The sequence below is a fragment of the Euleptes europaea genome, chromosome 4, assembly GCF_029931775.1.
Source record: "Euleptes europaea isolate rEulEur1 chromosome 4, rEulEur1.hap1, whole genome shotgun sequence".
In the NCBI taxonomy this organism is placed as follows: Eukaryota; Metazoa; Chordata; class Lepidosauria; order Squamata; family Sphaerodactylidae; genus Euleptes; species Euleptes europaea.
This window is the reverse complement of record NC_079315.1, coordinates 99,459,429-99,478,303: the sequence shown is the minus strand read 5'-3', so window position 1 is coordinate 99,478,303 and position 18,875 is coordinate 99,459,429. Positions and strand designations below refer to the sequence as shown.

The 18,875-nt window shown below is 42.5% G+C and overlaps 1 protein-coding gene across 1 annotated transcript in view; it reads left to right on the top strand.

The window, feature by feature from the left end:
* ITGA1 (integrin subunit alpha 1) overlaps positions 1-18,875 on the top strand; it is a 79,707-nt gene that overhangs the window by 28,068 nt on the left and 32,764 nt on the right. The window contains exons 4-10 of the mRNA XM_056848712.1: positions 984-1,072; positions 3,373-3,487; positions 5,629-5,756; positions 7,459-7,607; positions 8,575-8,725; positions 12,079-12,244; positions 18,579-18,652. Coding sequence (XP_056704690.1) covers positions 984-1,072; positions 3,373-3,487; positions 5,629-5,756; positions 7,459-7,607; positions 8,575-8,725; positions 12,079-12,244; positions 18,579-18,652 — 872 coding nt within the window. The remainder of the gene's footprint in view (positions 1-983; positions 1,073-3,372; positions 3,488-5,628; positions 5,757-7,458; positions 7,608-8,574; positions 8,726-12,078; positions 12,245-18,578; positions 18,653-18,875) is intronic.

Here is an 18,875-nt window from a genome sequence, read left to right as displayed (position 1 = left end):
TTTCCCCCCTCCTGAAGGAAACCTCAGATTTCTCCAAGCTTTCCTGGGGGTTTCCCCATTCCCCAGAAGCAGCATTGTAGTAAGAGGCTTTTTGCACTGCTGTGGAAACTAGGGTTTCCAGCTCCAGGTTGGGAAATACCTGGAGATTTTCAAGGTGAAGCCTGAGGAGGGCAGGGTTTGGGAAGGAGAGGGTCTTCAATACCGTAGTGTCCAATTGTCAGAGGTCATTTTCTCCAGGGGAACTGATCTCTATCACCTGTAGTTAAGTTGTAATAGTGGGAGATCAATTGTAATAGCAGGAGATCTCCTCTCCAGCTACTACCTGCATTCTTGCAAACAGTTGTTGCATTGTTAGCTGCCTTGAGTCTAAGGAGTTAAGGCGGGATGTAAATATTTTAAATAAATAAATAGATTCTAGGGAGGAAGTGATTTCCTGCAAGCTTCCAGGATCCCTCCCCACTCAGCAGAGTAAGCCACTTCTGCCTTCTTTCAAGCCCTTTTGGCAACAAAGGCATCCGCTTGAAAAATCCACACTTTACTAATAGGGCAAGCGATAAGAATTCTAATCTAATGCGTATCCTTTCCTATAATTACTTCACCTTTTCCTCACTGGAAAGCTGGATACATTGCTGAGCTGATACGTTGATGTCATATAAAATAATTTATCGCTAGAAATATCAAATCACATAGAATGTTTCCTCTTATGAGCAAGCTTTGTGACTGCTTATCTGCCACAGTCATTGAATTGCTGTTGTGACATCCTCTGAGGGTCATGAAAAATATGTGAACCAGCATCCCAGACAACGTATCTGGGATGAAAGCCAGGCTTCTGACTTCTTCATTTGAGCTCTAATTGAGGGGGAACATGGAGGAGGAAGGGAAACAGGGACGAACTGAATTTTATATAAAAGATGGGATGTTTGGGCTGTGTGATTTACCATCTTGCTTCCCCCCCACACTGAAAAGTGTTGCTCTATTTATAGATGACATATCCATTCCTCAAGTTACAGAAGTAAAGGAGAACATGACCCTTGGAGCGACTTTAGTGACAAATCCCAAAGGAGGATTTTTGGTGAGAAAATAAGTATTGTCTATAAATGTAAAGGAAGCTTGTACTTCTGAATAAAATTTACAAGAGTGGGACCTGCCAGGACTTGGGGTGGAGGGGAAATCAGACTCCCATCAGCTCCCTCACTCCACTCACCCTTGATGTGTCCTCTTTCTCTTTCCCCCTTGTCCAGGGTGCCTGTGAAACCCGAAGGTGAGCAGCCTCAGGCTGCAATGTGTAAAGCACATTGGGTAAAGCAGTTTTCCCACACATTGGGTAAGGCAGTTTCAATGCACTTTCACAATTGTTTGCAGATGGGTTTTCCTGTGTGAAACAAGAAAATCCGCTTGCAAATGATGGCTGATGTGTATGGAAGGTGCATTATCCAACATGTGTGAAAGCAATTTCAGTTAGGTGCCCCAACATCTATTCTCATTATTGTGGCAATCCAAAATGCTGGCCACTGGCAGGGGATGGGGGTGGGGAATTTGAGGGTTTTTTGGCAGGATTGCACTGGAGATCTCCTGGAATTACAGTGGGTCCCCAGGTTACAGAGATCAGTTCTCCTGGAGAAAATTACTGCTTAAGAAGGTAAACATTATGTCATTATACCCCACTACCTCTGGATAGAAGCTGTATTTAGGCTTGCCAACCTCCAGGTAGTAGCTGGAGATCTCCTGCTTTTACAACTGATCTTCAGCAGACAGAGATCAGTTCACCTGGAGAAAATGGCCGCTTTGACAATTGGACTCTATGGCATTGGAGTCCCTCCCCTCCCCAAACCACCTCCTCTTCAGGCTCCACCACAAAAACCTCCCACCAGTTGCGAAGAGGGACCTGCAACCCTACATTATACCCCACTGAGGTTCCTCCCCTCACCAAACCCCACTCTTGCCAGGCTCCTCCCCCCCCCAAACTCCAGGTATTTCCCAACCCAGAGCTGGCAACCCTATGGAGGGGAGATTAGTATTGGCATAATGTAAATTTGTGTGTTATATTGTGTTTCCCAGTTGTTTCCCCCACCCATGTTACCCTAATGGCAAAGGGCACATGAAGCTGCTATATTATTAGGGTTGCCAACTCCAGGTAGGAAAATTCCTGGATATATGGGGGTGGAGCCTAGAGAGGGTGGGGTTTGGGGAGGGGAGGGACTTCAGCAGGATATAATGACACAAGACCACCCTCCAAAGCAACCATTTTCTCCATGGGAACTGATCTCTGCAGTCTGGAGAACAGTTGTTATTCCGGGAGATCTCAGGCACCACCTGGAGGTTGGCAACTCTACTTGTTCTTCCTAGGGCCCCAGCTTGTACATATTACATCCCCCAAAAAATTTAAAAATTGTTTTCCACACAAATCCAGACTGAAGTGTAAAATGTTTTTTCTTTGTTACGTCTTGAAAGCATTTTTTTAAATTTTAATTTTCCTTACAATAGGAAAACCTTGATGAAAATTTGGAAGTGCTAACAGGAATTAGACAAAAATGTCTTGGGGGCGGGGGGCAATCTGGCCTGCAGGCTGCCAGCAAAGTTGCAGCTAGGTAATCTTGGGCTTTGAACCGTGTTACGGGTGAGACATCAAATGTTACCCCACTGCTGCTTTTGGGCGGGGCGGGGGGCTTGTTGTGTCTGTATCTCTGCCCCAAAGTCTGGCTCTGGCAGCATCAGTGGTGTAAGCTGGCTAACCCTCATCAATAGGGTTGCCAAGTGCCCGGTGGTGGCGGGTAAAATCCCGCCGATCCACCGGGCTGCCCGCCGGCCAGCTTGTGGCCGGTGGGCACTGCGTGCCTGTGGACACAGACGCTCTGGCAATCTCAGATAAAACTCTATGGAAACCACAGAGTTTGGGCTGAGATTGCTACAGTGTCCGTGTCGCTACGCCGGTGGAGCTACGGAGCCTAGCAAGCCTACTCATCAAGTCAAGATGACCTCTGGACCACAACAGAACTTCCTGAAATGTGATACCACTTTGATGTGTAGGGTTGCCAGCCTCCAGGTAGCAGCTGGAGATTTGCTATTACAACTGATCTCCAGCCGATAGAAATCAGTTCCCCTGGAGAAAATGGCCATGTTAGCCATTGGACTCTATGGCATTAAAGTCCCTCCCCTCCCCAAACCCCACCCTCCTCAGGCTCCACCCCAAAAACCTCCCGCCGGTGGCGAAGAAGGACTTGGCAACCCTATTGATGTGTCATGTGTTTTACATTGCTCTTTTCGTGCTCCAGCAAGGATATTCCGAGTCATCGTTTAAGAAAATAAACAGAATTATTATAAAGTTCCAGAATGCTTAATTATTTAAACTGTAGCATTTTTTCCTTATCGAAGGCATGCGGGCCTCTGTATGCTTACAAATGTGGACGTTTGCATTACACGACTGGCATCTGTTCTAACGTCGACTCCACTTTTCAAGTTGTAAACTCTGTGGCCCCATCTGTGAAAGGTATGTGCAGAAGACGTTTGCTCTTGTATGTGTTGAAAGTACTGAGCCTTGAGAAAGACAGATGTATACACAGAGGCATACCAAAAGCGTAAGCGATTTGTCAAGGCTACTAACATGACCAAGTTAAGTAAATGTTATCATCATCGGTATATAACCCAATCGCTTGCGACCTCTGGAATTCGTTTTCTCATAAACAGAGTTCGGGATGCTATGTCGTGAGCTATTATCAGTGTTAAAAAAATAACAATCTTCAGGCAGTGATCTAGTGTGATCCTAAAAAGCAGCGCACCCTTTTAAGTCCCTTGAAGACCTTGGGCTTAGAATTGGTGTGACTGTTTAGGTCTAGAACACAATTTATTTCCGTCTCCTCATCGATCAGCTTTGTTACCTCTGCTTTTCGAGCCAGAGAGCTTCTCTATGGAGATTTCATTTCAGACTAGGTTCTGCTTTATGTAGCTGGAGAAAGGTGGGTATGCCTCAGTCTCGTAAACCAGTGGCCTTCAAAATGACCAGAGGGAGCAATATCAGATGATAAATATGTATTTTCAGTTGCCAGAACTGACGCTGCTTGATTTCAAAAGAACTGCTTCAGTGCTTTGGTGTTATCTCGCCTACCTGCCTGCCTAGCTAAAGAAGACCTATGCAATTTCCAGGCATTTCTCTGAACTTAACCACCATGTATGCTTTGACTAGACATCAAAGCAAGATGCCCTATACATTTCCTTTTCCTTTACCAGCTTGCTTTCCACGCTTTTCAGGATTATTTTATTTCCCAGACCTCCCTTTCTCAGGAAACATGCTTCAGGAAACATGTGGTTTTGCTCCTTCTTTTTCTTCTCATCTTTCTAATTTTGGCTGAGGACAAGTATAAATGAAGCCAGATTGGCCATATTTCTTTATTCTGTCTGAGTCACCCTTGGGCAGGAGGGAAGCAAGCATGGCTTTTTTTCTTGACTTAGGACCAATTCAGATGTTTCATAATTTTTCCTCTGCTCCTGGACCTTCCTTACTATAGTTATTTAGAACTTTTTTATTCTAATCTAAAGTCCTTTTTGTACCACACCCACACTCTCTTTGTGGTATACAAAAGGTGGAGAATTTTGCTTGGGTCAGAAGGTGGAAATGGTTGGACTACTGATGCACTCCTGCTCTGTCCTTCTATTTTTGTAGTAATGTTTCTTTTAAACGAACATGTTGTTTGACTGACTGTTCTAGGAAGGAAAGGAATTGAGCCTCCCTTCTATCCAGCTGCTGCTTTCAGACTTCCTGCACAGCTGTCCTTGCATAAGCTCCAGAAGAAGAGATGGCATGGGTTTGAGGAAGAAGACACTGAACAATTAATGTTGCATATGCAAATGAAATTGAAATGGTTCAAGACTTTCTATTCCTTGGCTCCACCATCAACCAAAAGGGAGACTGCAGCCAAGAAATTAGAAGGAGATTGAGACTGGGAAGGGCAGCCATGAAGGAATTAGAAAATATTTTGAAGAATAAGAATGTGTCACTGGTCACTAAGACTAGATTAATTCATGCCATCGTATTCCCTATTACTATGTATGGGTGTGAAAGCTGGACAATGAAGAAAGCTGACAGGAAGAAAGTAGATTTCTTGGAAATGTGGTGTTGGAGGAGAGTGTTATGGATACCGTGGACCGTCAAAAAAAACCAAATCAGTGAGTTATAGATCAAATCAAGGCTGAACTGACCCTAGAAGCTAAAATGACTCAACTGAGGCTGTCATATTTTGGTCACATTATGAGAAGACAAGAGTCACTGGAAAAGACAGTCATGCTAGGAAAAGTTGAGGGCCGCAGAAAAGGAGGAAGACCCAACAAGAGATGGATTGACTCAATAAAGGAAGCCACAGCCTTCAATTTGCAAGATCTGAGCAAGGCTGTCAAAGATAGGACATTTTGGAGGACTTTCATTCATAAGGTCGCCATGAGTCAGAAGCGACTTGACGGCACTTAACACACACACACACAGGCAAACGAGGCAGTAATTTTTAGCATATTTGCCTGAATAAGTCACTGCAATGCAAAGGTGTTTCTTTTCAAGTCGAGTACCATAGTCCTAGTGTCAGTAGTTCAAAATACTTTACATCATTATACTTCCTCACAACCCCATGTTTAATGTTGCAGAATGCCAGACTGAGCTGGACCTTGTCATCGTTCTTGACGGCTCTAACAGTATTTACCCTTGGGAGAGCGTGACATTGTTTTTGAACCGGCTGCTGCAAAATATGGATATAGGTCCACAACAGACTCAAGTAGGTTGAAGCAGAAGTTTTATTCCCCCTGTTTTGTGGTTTTTAAAAAAGACAGAGAGATGTAACCTCAGTTATATGTATGTTATGGACATATACATTTCAACATGCTGGAATGATGGGAAAATTCCCATACCTTCTTAGCTGGAACAGATAAGATGTGATGCTAAAAAAGGATAACTAGAAAAGTGTATCAAGAACACACACGAAGCTGTCAGACCACTGATCTATCAAGGTCAGCATTTTCTACTGTCCCTTGGCAATAGCTCTCCAGGGTCTTGGGTAGACATCTTTCATATCTCCTAATCCTTTTTTAAGAGCCCTGTGGTGCAGAGTGGTAAGCTGCAGTACTGCAGTAAAAAGTTCTGCTCATGACCTGATCCTGATCCCGATGAAAGTCTGTTTCAGGTAGCCTGCTCAAGGTTGACTCAGCCTTCCATCCTTCCGAGGTCAGTAAAATTACCCAGCTTGCTGGGGGTAAAGTGTAGACAACTGGGGAAGGCAATGGCAAACCACCCCGTAAACACAGTCTGCCTAGTAAACGTCGGGATGTGTCGTCATCCCATGGGTCAGTAATGACCCGGTGCTTGCACAGGGGACTACCTTTACTTTTTAATCCTTTTTTATTTGGAGATGCCAGGATATGACTCTTTGCTGGACACTACTGTACAACTATGTACGAAAGGAATTCATTAATATTTTTTCTCCTTCCCTCTGCCTGGTATTATCTAGCCCTCATGCCACTTAAAAGGCATGTCATCTCAGGAACCTGAACCAGCAACCTCATGCAGAAGATACAACTTTCTGTAGTTTGTCTTAGCAGTGAATGGATCAGGTCTAGACATGAAATAAAATACATAATAAGTCTCATATTAATGTTACTGTTTTGTGACTTTGGTTTTTTGCTCTTGGACAGTGAAACAGCAATATCCAATTAATTCTGGTAACAATACAGAACATCTGTGCTCTGCTATTCTGAGCACAGCTCTTGCATTCTTCAGTTCAAATAACGTCCATGGCTGCTGTTAAACAGAGATGTTTGTGCTAAAAGGGATGGGTAGTTAAAGCAACTAGGGAGGAGGAGGAAGAGGAGGAGAAGAAGAAGAGTTGGTTTTTATATGCCGACTTTCTCTCCCACTTAAGGAAGAATCAAACCAGCTTACAATTGCCTTCCCTTCCCCTCCCCACAACAGACACCCTGTGAGGTAGGTGCGGCTGAGAGGGCTGTGACTAGCCCAAGGTCACCCAGCTGGCTTCATGTGTAGGAGTGGGGAAACCAACCCGGTTCACCAGATTAGCGTCCGCCACTCATGTGGAGGAGTGGGGAATCAAACCTGGTTCTCTAGATCAGAGTCTATCACTCCAAACCACCGCTCTTAACCACTACAACATGCAGGCTCTCTCTAAATATCTATAAAAACTGAAGATGCAAACTGTTCCACCAGTAAAATGTAAGGCTAGATTAAAAGGTGTGGAGCCCATATTGATCTTCAATATCTAACTGTTATGGGACTTTTAATGAGAGGGCGATACATCTTCTTTCAGTAAGGTGTAAAGCAACCACAGTGCACGTACCTCAGTCCTGCCCTATCTCTGTAGGCTCCCCACACACACACACACATGCCATGCTTTCACAAAAAGTCTGAAAAGAGCTAAAGAGTCATCCACTAGGAAGGTTATTTAAGCAAAAAAGTGTGTGTTTCAGGTTGGAATTGTTCAATATGGAGAAAACGTAACACATGAATTTAACCTCAACACTTACACAACTACAGAAGATGTGCTGGCTGCAGCAAATGCCATCATTCAGAGAAAAGGTCGTCAAACTATGACAGCTCTTGGAATTGATACAGCAAGGTAGGCCATAAAATAGTACGAAATAAAAGTTCTATGCCTGACTTACTGTACCAGACACCATCTTGGATTTTCCAAAGTATGCATATGATCGCAAGTCACGAGTTCATTTTCACATCAGTTGATATACTGTGACCATAACCATGCCTTCGTCAGCAGTTGTGTCCTTCTAGGTTTACTGAAGTCAGCACTATAAGTGACTCCGCCTGTCTTCTGTAGCCACAAGCCTCCCTGAAAGCAAGGCTGTAAGATTTAGTCATTGTAATGTGTTTAGTCAAAATATGAATTCTGTCTAGGAAAAGCTCTTATATTGAGGGTTTGACATATGCAAATATACTTAAATTAGTTGGTCAAAAGGCACATGGGAAATCAATTAAAATGATTAAATTGATTACCGGCCCTGTCCACAAGTATGTGAATGCAACTGGTAAAGACAATGGGTTGGATCTAGCCAGCTTTTCCATTGATGATAAAGGAAGGAAAGGGTCTTCTTTGACCACCAAAAAGGTTAGGCTGGGAATCGTAGGTGCTGCAGGGACGAAAGCGATGTAGGACAGGGGTTGAAGTAAGGAGGAGAACTGGGTAAGAACAAAAATGCTGTCTGGATTCAACCAAATGTTTGGATATATAGAGGTGCTGGCTGGAGAATCCACGTTTTGTGGCCTGTTTGTATGGCAGGAGATAATAGTGGATTTCTAACAAAGCTACCACTGGCAACTCAAAGGAAGGGGCAGCTCTTCTCTTGTGAATCCTTGTGTATTGTAGGGAGGGGGTTGTTTGTTTTTTGCATCTCTTAGGCAGACAGAGTTATCTTGGTGCTCCATAAGTGCTATTAGGTTTTATGTTGGCAACATACTATGCTAATAATTATTTTTATCTGTCATTGTTTATCATTGATTACAATCCTTGGTTCACAGGAGGTTTGCAGTTTCTCCTTGAGGTTCTTCTCGCTCTTTCTCTGCCTCTTTAGGAAGGAAGCTTTCACAGAAGCTCGCGGCGCACGCAGAGGGGTACAAAGAGTGATGGTGGTTGTGACTGATGGAGAATCTCATGACAACTTTCGACTGCAAAAAGTGATTGAGGATTGCGAAAAAGATAACATACAGAGATACTCAATTGCTGTAAGTGAAGTGCTATCAGACTGTAAGGAAATCCCCACCACCACATACAGGGCTTTTCAGATATACCGCACTCCAGATATGCAGTTCCAGGGTGGAGATTCCAGGGTGGGAATATGCAGTTCCCAGGCATTTTTAAAAGAACATTTGGGAAATTAAAAAATTGAAATCCTGACAAAGTTGTCTGGAGCCTCCATGGTCTTCCTTTGGCTACCTGGACATCCTGTCAGGTGCCTCAGTGAAGCGAGGGGAACTGGGGTTTGCCTTCACCCACCTTCCTCTCCCATGCCAGCATCTGGCTCTTCCACGCACTTCTCAGGAAGGACTTTGCTGTTCCTCCTCAACTGGCTTCAAGTCCGTCCATTAAAGGACTTACCTGTTGGGAAAGTGCAGGGGTTGGGAGGTCAACTCCAGACAGTTATGTTAGCTGATATAAAGACTGACTGATAAGTTACAGAGATTAATAAAGTTAGAAAAACACAAAGGTGGGTTTAGAAGCAGTTAAATGGAGGTTTTAGAAATGATGCAAAAACACAGCGTCATCGTGAAGATGTTGAAAAAGCAAGGGAAGATAATAAACAACCAATAGCTATTCAAGAGAAAAACCAAGCATAGAACAAAAAACAGAGATGTTAGATCTCAAAAGCAGGAAAAAAATAATTTAAAAAGAACATTAGTAGAAGGAGCTGAAGGTATCAACAGCTTTTTTGGAGGAAACCTTTGGCTCTATTTTAGGATCTGAATTTAATGAGAACAAATCAATTATGCGAGCAAATCAATCAAAATTTCCTTCTAACTACTAATCTTGTGATGTGAGTGTAGTTTTTTTAGTAAGTCCATTTGTTAAAGACCAACTTCTAAAAGCAGCCAGAGTTTAATCAAAGATATATGTTGACAATCATGAAATTCAGTTTATGATAGATTTCCCTAAATCTGTACTGCAAAAAAGAAGACAGCTTAGATGTCTGACTGAAAAATTAATTGCCTTCAACATTTGTTACAATTGGGGAATCCCTTTTACGATGTATTTGCATTTATGTATTTATTTATATCCCAATTTTCTCCCCACTTTGGACTCAAAGCAACTTTTAAAACATGATCCTCCCCTCCTCTACTTTCCCTCAACAACAGCTCTGTGAGGTAGGCCAGGTTTAAGGTCACCCAGCCAGCTTCCATGGCAGAAGTGGAGATTCAAACTCAGTTCGCCTATGGTGCTAGAGCGCCACTTATCCAGTACACCACATTGGCTCTCAACTATTTAAACTATTATCAAAATATAAGAAGCGGGTCATGCTGTTGAAGTGACAGGCTCTTAGAAAGGACCACTTCCTGAGAAGTGATATATTATCTTATTCAGCCAGTCACTCACTAAGCAGGACTCAACGACTTTACCTACTTTTAAAAAAACAAGTCTTTTAATTGAAATACTAACAGTAAAAATGTGTAAATGCAAGTTACAAAGTCTTTACACTTTGTTACAATGTATGCAGTGACAATGTATTTTACAATGTATGCAATAAAGCAAACAAGTCTTACATACCATTCAAATTTAAAATCCAACTTCAAATTATAACAGTCAAATAAGTCTGATTTAGTATAAAGTATCTAAGTCACATTCTAGAATAATAAGTCAAAACCATACATACCGACAGCCTCTTCTTGAGACACTCTGATTGAGGTCTGAAAATCTAGTCTTACTGTGCCGGTATTTATACTGTTTCAAACTCCTTGAAAAGGAGGAAGAAAGATCCTGCACTCCTGTTATCAGGAGGGTTCTGTGACTCTGTAGCAGGAATGTGCTAAGTTGCTCCCTTAGTGTGCTAAATTGCACCCCTCATAAGACCATATTTGGATATCCACATCCTCTGTGTCTATTTTACTAAACTATAAAATTTGTGAGCTTCATAATCACTCTATATATTCAATTTTAACATCATGTTAAACAACATTAACATGAGCCCGGCCTTGCCGGGAGAGGGCGGGCTAGAAATACAAAAATAAATAAATAAATCATTCTCATCTCCAGCATAAGACGCATTCATTACATTCATTTGTGAATCAGTAGTATAATGTCTACACATTTAAATCATAAAACACAATTATATGCTTACATTGCATTAGTTAGCATTTGCTAGCCTTGTGATTTGGAGGGTAGAGAACATGTAATGTCCTAGGTAGGGTGAAAAGACATATAATGTCATTGAAGAAGGGGAGGGACTTCAATGGGGTATAATGCCATAAAGTCCACCTTCCAAAGTGGCCATTTTCTTCAGGTGAACTACCCTTTAATGATTAAACAAGAACCTCTTAAAACAGTCTTTTTAGTAACAACAGTAGATATAGAGACTCTGCGATTCAAATTGTGATAGATCCTGCATTAAGGCTAGAATGATAGTAGCCAACCTCCAGGTGTTGGCTGGAGATCTCCCAGGATCACAACTGACAGAGAATTAGTTCACCTGAAGAAAAGGGCCACTTTGGAAGGTGGACTCTATGGCATTATACCCCATTGAAGTCCCTCCCCTCCCCAAACCCCGCCCTCCTCAGGCTCCACCCCCAATATCTCCAGGTATTTCCCAATCTGGAGCTGTCAAAACCTAGCTAGAATCTATGACAGTATTTTATACAGTAAGAGAAGATAATTAATGAATAGACATAGTGGCTGGCAAAATTAGCTTTATTGCTGTGTGTAAATCTCATTTCTTTATCTTTATCTTTGTGATTGCAAGCTGGAACATATAAAGGTAAGTACTTTAAATATAAATGGATTTAATAATCCTATTAAGAGAAGGGTTATAGCTAAGAAAATTAAATGATAAAAACTTAATGCCAAGCTAGTATAATGTACAAAACCCATATATGTGAAGACCAGGTGAAGTTCTTAAATGGCCTACTATAGGAACTGAATATGAGTCTTCAGGGAGCCAGCGTGGTGTAGTGATTAAGGTGTCGTACTAGAATCTGGTAAACCCAGGTTTGAATCCCTGCTCTGCCATGGAAACTTGCTGGGTGACCATGGGCCGGTCACACACTCTCAGCCTGGCAAGTATTTGGATGGGAGACCTCCAAGGAATACCAGGGGCATGATGCAGAGGCAGGCAAAACTTGACCTACAACATTGTAAAAAGTAAAGCAAAGCTGTTCAGGCTCCTCTAAAACTCAAGAGCCTGATAAAACCTACCTCTGCCATATACATTCCCCACAGACTCCACTGCTACTTTCTAGAGTGACTACCAGTGTTTCAAAGAGGACCTGCTTCCTGATGACTTGTGTGAAGTTGTTCATGATATGATAAGGACTGTGAAGCACACACTTTGTGACTAAAATATCTTCTTGACTTTTTTTTAATGCCATAGATCCTTGGCTCCTACAACAGAGGCAATCTAAGCACCGAGAAATTTATTGAAGAAATAAAATCAATTGCAAGTCAGCCAACTGAAAAGCATTTCTTCAATGTCTCGGATGAATTTGCTCTGGTTAATATTGTGGAAGCTCTTGGAGAGAGAATATTTGCCCTGGAAGGTATTGTTTCCCCTCTTTTCCTAAATTGTAACAACTTCCTACAGTGTAATTACAGCAAAGAAAAGATTGCCTGGTGTTGAATATTGCCATTATGTACCTAAATCAAGATAGGATGATTTTGGAATGTATTTCTTTTTTACCTCCTTAAACATTCTTTCTCTTGACTTGAACATTCCCTGATTCAGTTCTCACGAATATCAGGAAAAAAATAGTTACCCAGTTAGGTCAGACCAATGATCCAGTGAAGCAGGAATACCTTTTCAGTCAGGAGAGGGGATAGAGAGAGATTCAGCAATGCTAGAAGTGATGTGCAGGAAAACACTGAGGAATATATGCATGTTATGACCTAGATAGCCCAGGCTAGCCTGATCTTGTCAAATCTCAGAAGCTAAGCAGGGTTGTCCCTGGTTAGAACTTGGATGGGAGACTACTGAGGAATACTTGGGTTGCTATGTAAAGGAAGGCAATAGCAAACCACCTCTATTAGTCTCTTGTCTTGAAAACCCTACTGGTTTGCCATAAGTAGCTGTGACTTGATGGCACTTTATACACACACATGGACATTTGCTATAATTATTTTCTTATCTTTTATACTACTTTACAATATCTATAGCAGACCAGGATAATTGAACATCCTTGGCATTTGTACAGGTAGTTTGTCCATTTAACAGTCACCAGAGCATGTGGGATGGAAGAGTTGGCCGGAGGCACTGGCATTCCTGAGCTATAATAATGTGTAGGCTGAAACCTGAGGGAGATTGCCACCTTCAACTCTTCTGAGGGCAATTCTGCATCTAGTTTGGCATGCTGTACAACAATGGTAGCCAGACACTTGGTTTCAGGGAAGTTGGCAAGTAGGGTATGATGGTACTAGCCACTCTTCAAGGCCCTAACTACACATTACATTCTTCTCAGGTACATCCCCAGGTTGAGCAATGGCATGTTCTTGGAGCTCTGTGCTTCCCATGTGCATGAAGACTGGGACTATAATGAGTGAGGCAAAGGGGCTTAGACCCTCCCTGCCGTGGTTTTCCCAACCTGAAATAGCCTCAGGGAGCTCCTATTTGCTCCATTGGGGATACTGGCATCTAGACATATCTGTACACATGCAGCCCCAAAGGTGCAAATAGCAGCTCCCTGGGCTAGTTTCAGCTTGGGGAAACAATATAAGTGGAAGATCTAAGCTCCTTTTCCCCAAGTACTATGTTACCAGTCTTAATTGGGCTCCTGTATACCTCAGAAACACAAAGCTCCCAGAACCTATTTGTGACCTAATCCAGGGACATGTGTGTGTATGTGTAAAGTGCTGTCAAATCACAGCCAACTTATGACAACCCCCGCAAGGGGCTTTCAAAGCAAGTGAGAAGCAGAAGAGGTTTTAGGGTTGCCAGGCCCCTGCCAGGGGCTGGGGATACACCACTCTGGGTTTCTTCCCCCCCCCCCCGTACCAATGTGCTAGCCTAGGCCTGCATCACCGTCGATTCAGTGATGTCACTTCCACACACAACGGAAGTGATATCATTACATCGCCAGTGAAACAGGATGCTGTGCTATTTGGGCAAGAACTCTATGGTAAAACTGACTTCTACCATAGAGTTTTTGCCAAAATACCAGAGAGTCTCTGATGTTGGCATGCTGCCAAACGATGACATCACTTAGGTGAACCCTAGGTGATTTGACATTGCTTTCCTCTGCTGAGTTTTCCTTGGTGGTCTCCATTCCAGCTACCAACCTTGCTTAGCTTCCAAGATCGTGCCATCAGTCTGCGCGACCTAAGCAAGGCTGTTAACGATAGGGCATTTTGGAGGTCATTAATTCATAGGGTCATCATAACTCGGAAGCAACTTGATGGCACTTAACACACACACCTTACAGGGCTTCTGTAAGGATTAATGTGATGTATATGAACTGCTTAAAACACACCAAGTGTTGTATAAATGCTAAATATAATACATTAAAAATATTTAAAGCCAGTGTTTCCAAATTAATTGTTCAAAACAGCTTACATTAAAATGAAGCATACAATGGTTTGGATTCACAGAAGCATTTCTGCAGCCAGAAGGCAACTTTCTTCCCTCTCTCCTGCTGGTGCATCCCCAAATGCCCCCAGTAGCTGTGCCTCAGAGTCTCCTGTCAACCAGGCATTTGGAGAGACATTTTGGGCTGTAGTGGAAGGGGGGGGGGAGATGAGAAAGTTCTTTTCTGTCTGCAGAGATTCTCTGATGGATCCTAGCCAATGAAATCACTAAATTAAACTAAATTAAGTAAGCAGGAAAAAAAATTCAAAGCGTCAGCAATAGAACAGACTGCCACAGTTAAACACTAAGTAGTGTTTGGGGAGACTGTTCTGATCGGAGCCAAGGCATTGGGGAGGTTAACCCTTTCTGCTTGGCACTGTTCTTGCAATACAAAGCCACCATACACATGCACAGCCTGCTAGTTGATCAGTCATGCAATACCAGTCTTTCTTTCCTTCCACAGTTAATAGTTTAGGGAGAGGACAATTATCTATGGGGAGGGTGTTGCTGGAAAGTCTTAACTACTTCTTCCCCAGCCCAGTGGACCCAATCCAATTTGGTCTCTTTGCAGCTGTTTTTTTCCCCCCATGTTTAAAAAATGTTGGGAAAATCAAGCATGGCTCTCTGGCATGATGTGTAATTTGAGCCTGGCACCTTTCTCTTTCCAGGTTTGTGGTCTATTGTGGGCTTGAGCTGTTGCAATCTTCCATGTTCCATCATTGTTTCTCCTTTGAAACCCTGCTTGCTCTGTCCTTAGACTGAAAATTCTGTTATCTCTACAATATTTAACAAGTTATTGATACTTTTAAAAAGGCAGGAATCAGAGTAATTCAGAGTAATATGACTGTATTCCCTAACTGGGAAAAACATCTGCAGATACTTCATACGCAAGCATCTCAGTTTTCCCTGGGTAATAATATCAAGCTTGCTTATAAGAGATAATTTGCCTCGACGTCAAAAGAGGCCATATATGTAGGAAATCATTTCTGAAAACATATGAACTAGCATTTCATTGCAAACAAATCACTAGATACAAATCACCAGAAATCACTAGAAACAAATCACTGGTAAGAATCAAAGTGTGGGCCGCCGCCGGACGCTTCTCTGTCTTGCAGCTTGTATCAATTAAGAGTTACGTATATTCCTTCTTGGCTTGTGAAGAGTGTTCATTCTTCCCTTTTACATTTGGGCTGCATTTGTTATCTGCGCAGAAGGGAAAAAAACAACAGATTTCTTTTGCCGTTTCCATGGCAGCGACTTATGTTGCCAAAAAAAGGAGCTTCTTTTTAGACTGAAATGTGGCTTGCCTCTTCAGCGGTGTAGATGGCTGCCATGGAAAGGGCTAGCTGACTATGGGCAGTGCACAGCACTTCCCACCACCCTGCATATGCACATGCTGGATCATATCCATCATTTAGGCATGGAAGATGAAGATCTGGATCTCTGGCTTCTTTAGTTTAGTGAAACAAGTGCTGTGGAGAATACGGAAGCCAGGTCCCTCTTCGCCACTGGCGAGAGGTTTTTGGGGAGGACCCTGAGGAGGGCGGGGTCTGGGGAGGGGAGGGACGGAGGGACTTCAATGCCATAGAGGCCAATTGCCAAAGTGGCCATTTTCTTCAGTTGAACAGTCTTCAACACTGGACGAAAGCTTGTAATTTAGTACAATTTAATACTCTTTCATGCAGCTTCCTAAAATTACAAATGGAAAAAATATTTTTATCCAAGCCCTATATTTAATCATTTCTTCCCGCATTTCAACTGGAAACATATTTAATCATTTTTTGCTAATAAGTCATCTCTTTGTGGCTTGAATAATAATTGGATCATCAATTACAAGTGGCATTTCAAATACTAAAAATAAAAATTGCTCATCTAAACTGGCTCACAGTTGTTGTTTTTACATGAATGTCCTTGCATTGCCCTTTGTGAATTTTAGTGCAGGTATTGGGGGGGGGGGGGATAGCATGCAACGCTCCCTTTCCAGCTGTGTATGTGAGTGTTGTAGAGTCTTGAAACACACATGCTCCGTATTTAGTGACATGGATCTTTTTGAGTTCAGCAGGTAACAGAAGTGGCAATCAACAATTATATTTACACCAATCTCAAATCAGTTTCAGTTATCAGAACTGGCTTATCCAGGCCAAGTAAGGAGTTAAAGCAATCATCTTCTGAGCATGCACCAAACTAGGATGCCAACCTCTAGGTAGCCAAAGTGTTTGTCTTTTGAAGTTATACTGCACTACATGCTTTGAATTTGCTTTTGATTTTCTGGCTTCCAAATTAACCAGTGCAGGGTCATTCGCAACTGATGAAGATTCATACATCGAAATAGGAACTTAGCCGACATCCTGTCTTTTTGTAATGTGCTCTTCTGCAGCTTGTAAACATTTCTATAAAATTGTCATATTGAAGTTGTATATGATATCTATATTGAAATTATTTGCTGTATTTTGCCTGTAAATCTTTTGATAGTGTTCCTATTTGTTGTCATTCTTGATTTGTGATTTCATGGTAGAGCCTTGTGCTTTTGTAATTACAATAATAATCTTTTGTATTTCCCATTACATTTTGCCATTTTTGAATAATATACACAACCTTTGGGCATTTTTGATGCTTCTACAATTATTTTTTTAGACCTCTGGTACTCTGTACCCCTTGTTCTTGTCATTCAGAGGTTTCATCCCTCCTTTTCTGTATCCGAGCTATTTCAGGCACTAGCTTGTTCAGGAAGGAGAAGGTGGTTTGACACGGACATTCTTACTCAAAGTTTATACCTAGGGTTGCCAACCTCTTGGTACTAGCTGGAAATCTCCTGCTATTACAACTGATCTCCAGACGATAATCAGTTCATCTGGAGACAATGGCCGCTTTGGCAATTGGACTCTATGTCATTAAAGTCCCTCCCCTCCCCAAACCCCACCCTCCTCAGACTCCACCCCAAAAATCTCCCACCAGTAGTAAAGAGGGACCTGGCAACCCAATTTATACCTTGCTTCCTTTGTCATCATTGGTCAGGGTAACCAGGTTTTTAAAGGGTTTGCAGTTCTTCACATACCTGCAAAACCACTTTCAGCAGAGATGTACACTACTCTGGAAAACATTCTCAAATCAGCTGTCACTTGACTGAAAGGGATCTCTATTTCCACTAGAACATTTTTGATAGAAAAATGAACTCCTCTTTCTTAGGGTTGCCACTGAATTTTCTCTAAAGCAGAATTTAAGAGCTGATTTGGAAGGGTAAAACATCCAAGGAAGAGAAGGTTTTGTGGTATCTGCAGAAGAGCCCAGTGTGTCTGTAGGTTGCCACTGAGTTTCACCTAATGAGAATTTTTGAGATGAACTTAGATAGGCGAAACCTCTAATGAACTGAAAAGAAAAGAAAAGAAAAAGAGATTTTATAGGACCAGTAAAAATCTTCAGGGGAGTTGTGCACATTTGTACCTCTTTGTCCTTGTGAGTTATGATGCACCCTGCAATTAAGCTAGCAGCCAGCCATGTTGAATGAATGTGGCTTAGCAGCCATAGGAATAATAGGTTCAGTGTCTGTTTCGAACGCATGGAATGTGGCCGAACAAATTGAGATCAAAGATTTCCAGTGTATTTGCTACTGGACAGAGCTGGACCAATTTCAACATTTCTGTTAACAGAAGATGTCTATTCTAGCTATGGCACCCACAGCCAGAACATTTTTAATACTCAGAGTGCAATTCTAAGCAGAGAGTTACATCTTTATAAGTCTACTGAAGTCAGTGGGTTTAAATGGGTGTTATTCTGCTTAGGATACCACTCAAAGGCTGCAGTCCTGAAGGGGGGGGCAATCTCCTTAGGAGCCGGCGTGACCCTGCGCCGATGTAGGTGCCACTTTATCACAGAATAAAGTGGCACCTACACCAGTACAGGGGCAAACATGCTGGCGTCTGGGAGTCACGGAGCTCCACCAGTGCAGCCACTCCAGGAACTAAATCCCAGAAGAGAACGCCTGCGCCAGCATGGGGGAGGCATTCCTGGGAGCGCAGCTGCCTTTGGGCAGCTTCCTAACCCCATTCACCCCGGGAACGCCCCCTTGAGCTGCAGCGTGGCTGTGCCACCTTTTTGGGTGGCGCAGCCTTGCTTTGTTCAATGGGGCATTTTCCCCATTGTTTTTGTTTTTATTTATTTTTAACTGCTCTTTTTCCCTCCACGGCAGCTAGGAAGCCTCGAAGGAGGTGGCGCGGCTACACCTCTCCTGGCTGCTGCCTAACGCCCCCCCCCTTTCGGGATTGGGCTGAAAGTCTCATTTCTGCCTGATTTTAAACTTTTGATTTTGTTTTTTACAGCAACAAAAGACCAGCTGGCATCCTCTTTTGAACTGGAAATGTCTCAAGCTGGTTTCAGTGCCCATTACTCCCAGGTAAACTAGTCAGATTGTAACTTTGGAAAAAAAGGAAAGTTGACTTTATTGTTTACGGAGTGTCCTTGTACAGATAGGTGATATGTTTTAGAAATAGAATATCTCTGTTAAAAAAATGCCTCTCAACCTATTTCATTGATGGTATCTCCTATCAGTCAAACCCCAGACAATCTGTAAAACGGCATCAAGCAAATGCTAAAAGAAATTGACTAGGTAGGGCTGC